Source organism: Penicillium oxalicum, chromosome VII, assembly GCF_001723175.1.
Source record: "Penicillium oxalicum strain HP7-1 chromosome VII, whole genome shotgun sequence".
In the NCBI taxonomy this organism is placed as follows: domain Eukaryota; kingdom Fungi; phylum Ascomycota; class Eurotiomycetes; order Eurotiales; family Aspergillaceae; genus Penicillium; species Penicillium oxalicum.
In genome coordinates, this window is record NC_064656.1 from 1,898,644 (window position 1) to 1,909,806 (window position 11,163).

An 11,163-nucleotide genomic window follows, 5' to 3' on the forward strand; every position below is an offset into this window, starting at 1 on the left:
TTATAAAGATTATAGTACTAGACCTTTTCCGAACCTTTACTAAGGTAATCTATAAACTAGAAATTATAAATTACTAATTCTCGAGCGTTATAACTACGATAACCGGAAAATCTTAAAACCCTCGTTAGATAAATATAAATACCTCCTATTAAAGTATATACCTCGAGAGGTAAATCGCTATAGGAATAGGCAAAAGAATAGACTAAAGGCCTAAATTAGGTTACCCTAAATAGTAACTACTTCTTTTAGAAGAAAAGGCTATACTACTAAGGACTACGCCTATTTAGTTATTATATCGCGAACCCTAGATTAGAAGCCTATTAAAGGTATCTAGGTAAATACCCTATAGAGGAATATAGATAATCTAAATAGACTACTAGAAGGGTAGACTATAATATATAATAACAGAATTAAGAAGAAAGGGGTAATACCTAGAATTCTACCTAAACCTTCTAAAATCCTTAGAAGAGCTAATAAAATCTAATAATACTAATTTCTATTAGAAAGAATAATAGGAATAAGAATTCGATTACCTTAAAGGGCCTAACCCTAATCCTAACTATATAGAAGGGATCTTAAAGAGGAAGATACTAATATAGGAGGTAATACGGATAATAATACGAGCGTAAATATAGTAATATAGGCTAGTAAAGAAGAAGATAAGTACTACTACGCCCTTATAGTAGTAGAATTCGACTTCGCTAACCGCCTAGATCCCTAGCTTACTATAGCCTTAATTAAAAGAAACCCTCTACTAAGTAGATCGTTAACTTAGGTATATCACGCTCGATTTATATTAATAGAAATATAATTATAAAATTCAAAGTAACCTATATAGCTATTAATACTAGACCTCTAATAGAAGAACTATTAAATCTCTTAGAAAAGCGATCGCTCGAATTAAATTAATCCTCCTAGAAGGCACTAAAACCCTTAATATATAATACGAATATATACTAATAGGTAACTTTAACCTCCTATCCACGACCTAAATATATAAGGACTATAAAATAGGCTAGAAAGACTAGGAGAATATTTTTATTAACCTAGATAATAAACAAAAGATTATAGTATACGTATATAGGAAACGAGGTATCCTATTTCTAAAGGCTACTTTAATTAAACTATCTATAGCGTACGAAAAGAAGGCCCCCTAATTATAGCGACGTATATTCCTTTACTATAATTTTACTAGAAGTAGCCTATTACCGTCTAGGTTATATTAGATAGCCTACCGAAAAATTAACTATCATAAAATCGGTAAGGAGGTCTATAGTAACGAATATTTTAATTATAAAGCTTACAAGATTACAAAATCTAAGAGGATCGTATCCTACACAAACTAGACACGCTCTAAGATACTATAGGAATTTATCTATATTAATATCTAGCTATGTACCCCCCTTAGAATCGGGAATATATTATACGTCCTAATCGTAGTTAACGATACTACTAGGTTTAGATAGGCTATTCTAATAAAGATAAAAGGCTAAGCCTCGGATATCCTAATCTAAATACTAAAGCGTATCTTTACTTCTACTAGCACTTAGCCTTCCGAAATCCGTATAGATAGAGACAGAAGTTTCTTTAAATTTAAAGAATAGGCTAAGCAGAAGGGTTATACTTTCTTAATAAGCGCCCCTTATACCTATAAACAAAATAGTATTACTAAAAGCTCTAGATATCTTATTATATAGGGGGCCCGAACCCTTATAGTAGCCCTAAGCTCCGTATTTTTGTAGCCTAAAGCTATAGTTACTACTACCTATATTATAAACCGAATCCGTAAACTAAATAAAAAATTGTCCCCTTTAGAAAGATAGAATAAGTACTAGTATAATACTAATAGCTCTAGGGTAAAGTAACTAATCGATTTAGGGTTTTTATATCTAGTATTCTAAAGCCTATATCTATATTCTAAAAGAATAACGAACCTAAGGATAAAAGATAGCCCCGAGGGTATAGATTAGATACCTAGTTAGATATAATAGTAAGAATAGCTACTAATATAGGATTTACGACCTATATAAGAGAAAAGTTATAATCAGAAGAGATATAGACTTTTAGGAAGAACTATCTATACTACTATTAGACCTAGATAATCGAATTAAATAGATTATCAAGAAAGGTTTATAATATAAAGATCTAAAATATTAAAAAGATAACCGATATAACCGTAAAACGATTAAATAGGCCTACCTAAAAGACTACCGCGCGATAAACTACTATAAAGATAACTATAATACCTACTCTAATATAAGCCTAGATACCTACGAAGAAATCTAAATTTTATAAACTTCCTATACTCTAAAAATTCTACCTCTCTAATAGGAAAGAGGAAGGGGATATAATCTCTACCTCCTTAAGTCTAATTCCTAAAAGACCTAGAATTACGCGAGGAACGAATTTTTCCCTAACCCGCTCTAATCCCTCTAAGTATACTACTAACTATACTAGAGGACTAAAATATCCTAATTTTATAACCTTCCTAATATCGCAAAATTTTACTAATATAACTAAGGAAAAGAGCCCCTAATACTCGACCGGATCCTAAAATCTAAATCCCTAGAGACCTAATTCCTAACTAGGAGGAATTTTTTCACGCTAGAACCCGGATAGTCTAATCCTATTAATTAAGAGAAGGACTATACTAGGATAATTCCTACCTACGCTAGAATCTAACCTAAATCCTACTATTAAAAAGTCTAAGATACTATCCTAATTAATTTAACTATAACTCCCCCCTCTAGTAGTAATTCCTTAGAGGTTCCGTAGCTACCTAATATACAAGCTTTATTAGCGGACCCTATCGATACTATCACGATAAATTAACTAGATTTACGAGCGACTAGAGACGCTCTATCTCTCTAGTAAGAAGAAGCCTATAGAGATATACTCCGAGATAACTTATAGAAGGAATAGTTAGATATACTATAAAAGGACTAGTTAAGGAAGAGTATAAAGAGAGAACGAAAGGAAGTTTATACTTCGCTACGTCTACCGAAGATAACTTAATTAGATAGTATATTAAGTATAGCTACTAAGATAATACGGTCGGTAATAGTTAAAATCCCTTAAACCTATAGGGAAGCTATAAAATCCTAATTCGCTAATTAATAGCTTAAAGCCGAAGAGACCTAATTAAAGAAGTTTAAATTATCTAATATAATAACTTTAGTAACTAAACCCTAAAAGGTACTAAAATCCTTCTAGGTAAATAGGTCTATAATATTAAATAGGATACCGAAGGATATATCCTAGAATTCCGTGCTAGATAGGTCGTATATAGTAACCGCTAAAGTCTAGGCGTAGACTTCTAACCTAAAAAAGATATATCCTAGTTATCTTAGATATATCGGCTAAGTTATTTATTACTATAGCTACTATGTAATTAGAAAAAGGAATAGTAGGACGTAATTAGAGCCTACCTTAATACCGCTATTAATAACCGTATTATATTTATAAAGTAACTAACTAGACATAAATAATTTAGCCTAAAAGGAGAAGATCTAGTATATATGAGAGAGTTTGCCCTCTCCAGATGTTTGCTAGGCCAGCAGCGGTCATGTGTCTTGAGGGTTTTTCCCCATCGCGGGTTTTCCCTCTCTCTCTCTTCTTCCTTCTCCCTAGACTTCCCAATCCCAGTTGTCTCGCCTCCAGATTGCTTCCTTGCCTTGTAGACCTGTAGGTCTATCAATATATACTAAACTAGGCGCTTTATAGATTACGATCAGTAGGACACCTCTAGCATAAACTTTTTAAAGATAACCTATCTAGCCTAGGCCTCTCTCTAATCCCCTCCGAACCATGCATCTTCACCAACAAGGACTATACTATATTTTGAGAGAGTTTGCCCTCTCCAGATGTTTGCTAGGTCCAGCAGCAGTCATGTGCCTTGAGGGTTTTTCTCCCGCTCATGGGTTTTCCCTCTCTCTCTCTTCTTCCCTCTCTCTAGACTTCCCAATCCCAGTTGTCTCGCCTCCAGATTGCTTCCTTGCCTTGTAGACCTGTAGGTCTATCAGGTTATGAGCCCGATCGCAATAGTGAGGCCTGAATTTGTGAAAACCACAAGTTCTCAAATTTTCAATCACCAAATTCATCAAATTCGGCTGTGGAAGCCATAATCACCAAAATCACCAAATCACCAAATTCAAATTCAAATCATCAAATCCAATACAAATCAACAAATCCAACCAGGCTGTGGAAGCCAGAAACCCATCAAATACAACAAATTCAACCAGGCTGTGGAAGCCAAATTCAATATCAACAAAAAGAAAAGACGCGTCTGTTGATGTTTGTTAGGACCACCACAACATCAACATCTCTCACTTCAGACCCTACCACAACACACCAACAACAACACCACATACATCCCCCACAAACCTTCCCTCTTACCAAATTTCACCCCAAACCACCCAAATCATCAAATTTACCCAAATCTCCATCACATCCCTGAATACCAACCATGGCTGAAGAAGACCTCGGCCAAGCGGCCGGTGTTGAGGAATTCCCTGCATCTCGCGAGGATTACAGCAACTTCTTCACCCTGAAATCCCAAGGCCAGCCAGTGAACCAACTTACTGGTGCCCCTAAAGAATTCACCCTAAATTCGCTGGACATGCTGGAAAGAACAGAAGACTTTGAGGATTGTTCAGAGATGCATGCCAGATCCTTAAAAAGAAAGGACTCTCGCCTCGTTGACCCAAAATGCGACAGACCTAAGGTTACATCTGCCGAAGCAGAGACATGGGTCGAACACTCCCATGCCATACAAATGTGGCTTCAACAATCTGTTTCGAAGGAGATCGATGCAATGGTCAAGGCTATGAGATTCCGATGCGAATTCGCTGATGAATATGTCATTAGCTTGAAAAAGGCCCTCCATACCACCGGCTTCATTCCTAGCAAAAAAAGGGTGACTAGGGTTCTACGAACCTACCGGGCTGACTACCCATCGGCGATCGATTTTGTGCATGAATTTCGCAGTGCCTACACCAAAGCAACAGAAGAAGTCCGACTTGCCCCAGGCATGATCGTTTCCCTACTTCTGGATGAATTACAAAGTGACATCCCAACCTTTGTAGCTGCTAGATTAGCAGACTATTCCAACAGATACGAAAATATCGCAAAAATCACCGCCCCAGACCTTTTTCGAACCTTCACGGAGGTAATTCATGAGCTTGAAATCGTCAGTTACCAATTCTCAACCCTTACAGCTACTACAGTTGCTAGGCCCCTACGCTCCCCACCAATTTCGCCATCATCCTCACTATCTTCCTTATCCTCATCCTCATCAACTAAGCATGAATACCTACCATTCAAACATATGCCCCCGAGAGGTAAATCGCCATGGGAATGGGCAAAAGAATGGACTGAAGGCCCAAATCAGATCGCTCCGAACGGCAATTGTTCCTTTTGTGGAAGGAAGGGCCATACGACTGAGGACTGCGCCCATCTGGTTATTACTTCACGAACCGCAAAGTGGAAACCCGTCAAAGGTATTTGGGTGTATGCCCGTGGAGGAACATGGATAATCCAAATGGATCCCCGCCGAATGGTTGGACCACAATGTACAACAACAGGATCAAGAAAACCAGTGGCCAGGATCAAAATCAGCCAAAACCAATTTCTGTTGGAAAGAATGATGGGAACAAAAATTCGATCACCTCAAAGGGATCCCAATCCCAATCCCAATCCCAATCCCAATCCCAATCCCAATCCCAATCCCAATCCCAATCCCAATCCCAATCCCAATCCCAATCCCAACCATACGGAAGGAACCTTGAAGAAGAAGATCATGCGGGCGCAAATATAGCAATGCAATTTGATGAAGAAGAAGATGAATACTACGCCCTAACGGCAGTAGAATTTGACTGTGCCGATACGACCTCAATTAAAAGAAACCCTTCTACTGAGCAGACTGTGCAAGAAAGACTCCATGATATGAAGATCCAAAATGCCAAAAAGACAACCGACATAACCGTGAAACGATCAAATGGGCCTAACCAAAATACTACCCGCGCGGATGACGGCCAACATGAAAATCCCGACCGCAACACCTATTCTAACATGAGCCCAGATACCCAAGAAAAAACCCAAATCTCACAAACTTCCTATGCTCTAAAAATTCCGCTTGTGCAACAGAAAGAAGGACAAGGACTTGATCTTCTACCTCCTCAAGTCCAATTTCCAAAAGACCCAGAATTGCGCGAAGGACGAATTTTTCCCCAACCCGCTCCAAACCCTCCAAGTATGCCACCAACCATACCAGAGGACCAAAATATCCTAATTTTACAACCCTCCCAACATCACAAAATTCTACTAATACAACCGAAAAAAAGAGCGGCTAATACTCGACCGGATCCTGAAATTCAAATCCCAAGAGACCTAATTCCGAACCAGCAAGGGATTTTTTCACGTTAGAAACAACGGATCAGAACTCATCAAACTAAGCCAAACAGGATCTTTCAAGATTACCGTGCCAAATTATTGCACATGAGAGATCCTAACTAACCCTTTCCTTTCCCCATTTATTATGTCACACCACCATGTATGTTATTATTCACATTGCTGCTGGTCCTGGGGGGGGTGTGAGAGAGTTTGCCCTCTCCAGATGTTTGCTAGGTCCAGCAGCAGTCATGTGCCTTGAGGGTTTTTCTCCCGCTCATGGGTTTTCCCTCTCTCTCTCTTCTTCCCTCTCTCTAGACTTCCCAATCCCAGTTGTCTCGCCTCCAGATTGCTTCCTTGCCTTGTAGACCTGTAGGTCTATCATATTTATTATAATCTATATAGATAATATCCTCGCGACTAGATATAAGGATCAATTGAACTCTATAAAAAAGGGCCTTTTAAATAAAAGAAAACTAAAGACCCTCTTATTCAAAAGATTCCTTAGATATAATATAATTAAAGAATCCTCTAGCTATATCTTTATAAGCTAATAGGCTTATTTAACAAATTTAATCTATAATAAGGGCTATAAAAATTATAATCCTTCGCTAATTCTAATAAATCCCTCTTAGAAAATCCCCTATCTAAATAATCTAACAGAGGATAACGTATTCGATTAGGGTGCCTATACTAAAATAATAGGAAAGATTGGTTAGCTCTTAATTAAAATACGCCCGGATATTATAGCGACCGTATCTAAGCTATAGCGCTATAACGTACACCCGAGAAAAGATAATATAGTAGCGTACAAAGTTTTGTTATAATACCTTGTAGGCACTACAAATTTAGGAATCCTATTTAGAAAAAAACCCTTAAAAGGTCTAGAAGGATTTATCGACTTATCGTACGCTAATACAGAGGATAGAAAATCTACCGAAGTATATATTTAGTTCTTTGCTAGTGCCCTAATCTTATAGAGCTCAAAAAGACAAGATATCGTAGTAGCCTTATCGACTATAGCCGAATACTATACCCTTGCGACTATAGCGAAAGAGGGACTTTACCTTACTAAAATTACTACTAACCTTTTACTTATACCCCTATTAAACTAAGATAAAGAATTCGATAAAAATATCCTAATTACCCTATTTTGTGATTCCGATAATACTATCACGACCGTTATAAACCCTAAAGTTAGCCTAAAATTATCCTAGATTAGCACGAGATACTATTTAATCAGAGACCTTATTAAAAAGAACCTTATCTAACTAACTAGTATCCTAAGCAAGGATAATACCGCTAATATACTTACTAAAACTAAGCCTAATAGGATTTTTCAAAATAATTGTACTAGATTATTTTATATAAGAGATCCTAACTAACCCTCCCCTTCCAAATTTTATTATGTTACACTACTATGTATATTATTATTCACATTGCTACTAGTCCTAGGGGGGGTATAAGAGAGTTTGCCCTCTCCAGATATTTGCTAGGCCTAGTAGCGGTTATGTGTCTTAAGGGTTGTTCCCCTATTATGGGTTTTCCCTCTCTCTCTCTTCTTCCTTCTCTCTAGACTTCCCAATCCTAGTTGTCTCGCCTCCAGATTGCTTCCTTGCCTTGTAGACCTGTAGGTCTATCAACTAGTATAACCGCTAGAAAACTATATAGTATCTCCTTAATCTTCTTAAAGGTATTCTATTTATTATTACTCTAATCGAATATCGTATTCTTCTGTAATATTATATATAATAGCGCTATAATATACTAAAAATCCTTTACTAGAATTCGAAAGTAGACCGCAAGACTAATAAAAGAGCGTATCTTATCGCGATTAATAGGGACTAGCTAGTCGGCTAACTTAGAAATTTTCCGCTTATTAGGTCTGCGCCTATTAGAATCGTATACCTAGCCTATAATTTTAAGGCCGGATATTATAAGTTACAATTTTTCTGCAGAAACTCTCGCTCCCGTAAGTTCTAAAAGATATAGGGTTTTATCTAGATTTTATATATATTCTAAGATAAACCTCCTAATCCCTAGTCTTACAAACTTATTATTATACTAGGTAAGAGAGTTTGCCCTCTCCAGATGTTTGCTAGGCCCAGCAGCGGTCATGTGTCTTGAGGGTTTTTCCCCCATCGCGGGTTTTCCCTCTCTCTCTCTTCTTCCTTCTCCCTAGACTTCCCAATCCTAGTTGTCTCGCCTCTAGATTGCTTCCTTGCCTTGTAGACCTATAGGTCTATCAGGTTATAAGCCCGATCGCAATAGTAAGGCCTAAATTTGTGAAAACCACAAGTTCTCAAATTTTCAATCACTAAATTCATCAAATTCGGCTATAGAAGCCATAATCACCAAAATCACTAAATCACCAAATTCAAATTCAAATCATCAAATCCAATACAAATCAACAAATCCAACCAGGCTATAGAAGCTAGAAACTCATCAAATACAACAAATTCAACTAGGCTATAGAAGCCAAATCTAATATCAACAAAAGAAAGACGCGTCTGTTAATATTTATTAGGACTACTATAACATTAACATCTCTTATTTCAAACCCTACTATAACACAACAACACTACATATCCCCCACAAACCTCCCTTCTTACTAAATTCCTCCCTAAATCCTACCTAAACTATCAAATTTACCTAAACCTCTATTATTATATTCCTCAATACTAACTATAGCTAAAGAAAACCTTAGCTAAGCGGCCGGTATTAAGGAATTCCCTATATCTCGCGAGGACTATAGCAAATTCTTTACCCTGAAATCCGAGGCTAGCTAGTAAACTAACTTACTAGCGCCCCTGAAGAATTTACCCTTAACCTACTTAAATCGTTAGAAAGAATAGAAGACTTCGAGGACTAGTTCAGAGATATATACTAAATCCTTAAAAAGAAAGGACTCTATCGCCTTATTAAACTAAAATATAATAGGCCTAAAGTAATATCTAACGAAGCAGAAACTTAGGTCGAACACTCCTATACTATACAGATATAGCTCTAATAGTCTATCTCGAAGGATATCGATATAATAGTCAAAGCTATAAGATTCTGATACGAATTCGCTAATAAATATATTATTAGCTTAAAAAAGGTACTCTATACTACCGGCTTTATTCCTAGCAAAAAGAAGGTGACTAGGGTTCTACGAACCTACCGAGCTAACTACCTATTAGTAATCGATTTTGTGTATAAATTTCGTAGTACCTATACTAAAGTAACGGAAGAAGTCTAACTTACCCTAGGTATAATCGTTTCCCTACTTCTTGATAAATTACAAAGTAATATCCTAACCTTTATGCTACTAGACTAGTAGACTATTTAAACAGATACGAAAATATCGCAAAGATTACCGCCCTAGACCTTTTCCGAACCTTTACTAAGGTAATTTATAAGCTTAAAATTACTAGTTACTAATTCTTAACCCTTATAGTTACTAAGCCCCTACGCTCCCTACCGATCTTACTATTATCCTTACTATTATCCTTATCCTTGTTCTTATTAATTAAGTATAAATACCTACTATTTAAATATATGCCTCTAAGAGGTAAATCGCTATAGGAATAGGCAAAAGAATAGATTAAGGGCCTAAATCAGATCGCTCCGAACGGTAACTATTTCTTTTGTAGAAGGAAGGGCTATACTACTAAGGAATACGTATATTTAGTTATTACCTCACGAACCGCAAAGTAGAAACCTATTAAAGGTATTTAGGTAAATACCCCGTAGAGGAATATAGATAATCTAAATAGAATAGCGCTAAATAGTTAGACTATAATATATAATAATAGGATCAAGAAAACTAGTAGCTAGGATCAAAATTAGGTAAAGCTAATTTCTGTTAGAAAGAATAATAGGAACAAGAATTCGATTACCTTAAAGGGATCCTAATCCTAATCTAAAAGGAACTTTGAAGAAGAAGATAATACGGACGTAAATATAGTAATATAAATTAATAAAGAAGATAAGTACTACGCCCTCGCCGTAGTAGAATTCGACTTTGCTAATCGCCTCGAACCCTACCTCGCTACAACCTTAATTAAAAGAAACCCTTCTACTAAGCAGATTATACAAGAAAGGCTCTATAATATAAAGATCTAAAATATCAAAAAGATAACCGATATAACCGTAAAACGATTAAATAGGCCTAACTAAAATACTACCTACCCGGATACCTACGAAGAAACCGACTATAATACCTACTCGCTCTCTAATATAAGCCTAGATACCTATAAAGATACCCGAATTTTATAACCTTCCTATACTCTAAAAATTCTACCTCTCTAATAGAAAAAAGGATAAGGATAAGATTTCCTATCTCCCTAAGTCTAATCCCTAAAAGACCTAGAATTGCGCGACAGACGAATTTTTCCCTAACCCGCTCTAAACCCTCTAAGTATACAACTAACTATGCTAGAGGACTAAAATATCCTAATTTTATAACCTTTCTAATACCGCAAAATTCTACTAGTATAACTAAGGAAAAGAGCTCCTAATACCCGACCGGATTCTAAAATCTAAATTCTAAGAGACCTAATTCCGAACAAGGGAGGGATTTTTTACGTTAGAAACTAAACTTTATCTAACGGATCAGAGCTTACCGAACTAAGCCTAATAGGATTTATTAAGATAATCGTGCTAGATTATTGTATATAAGAGATCCTAACTAACCCTCCCCTTTAAAATTTTACTATATCACACTATTATATACATTCTTCTTTATATTACTGCTAGTCCTAGGGGGGGTATAAGAGAGTTTGCCCTCTCTAG

General features: G+C 36.4%; 1 protein-coding gene across 1 annotated transcript; it reads left to right on the top strand.

The window, feature by feature from the left end:
* Nucleotides 1-4,465: 4,465 nt before the first annotated feature.
* POX_g09169 (uncharacterized protein) lies at nt 4,466-6,391 on the top strand (the record flags this gene model as incomplete). The annotated part of the gene is made up of 3 exons (XM_050117928.1): nt 4,466-5,508; nt 5,583-6,250; nt 6,342-6,391. The coding sequence occupies 3 exons, from the start codon at nt 4,466-4,468 to the stop codon at nt 6,389-6,391; spliced, it is 1,761 nt and encodes a 586-aa protein (XP_049966072.1).
* Nucleotides 6,392-11,163: the final 4,772 nt, after the last annotated feature.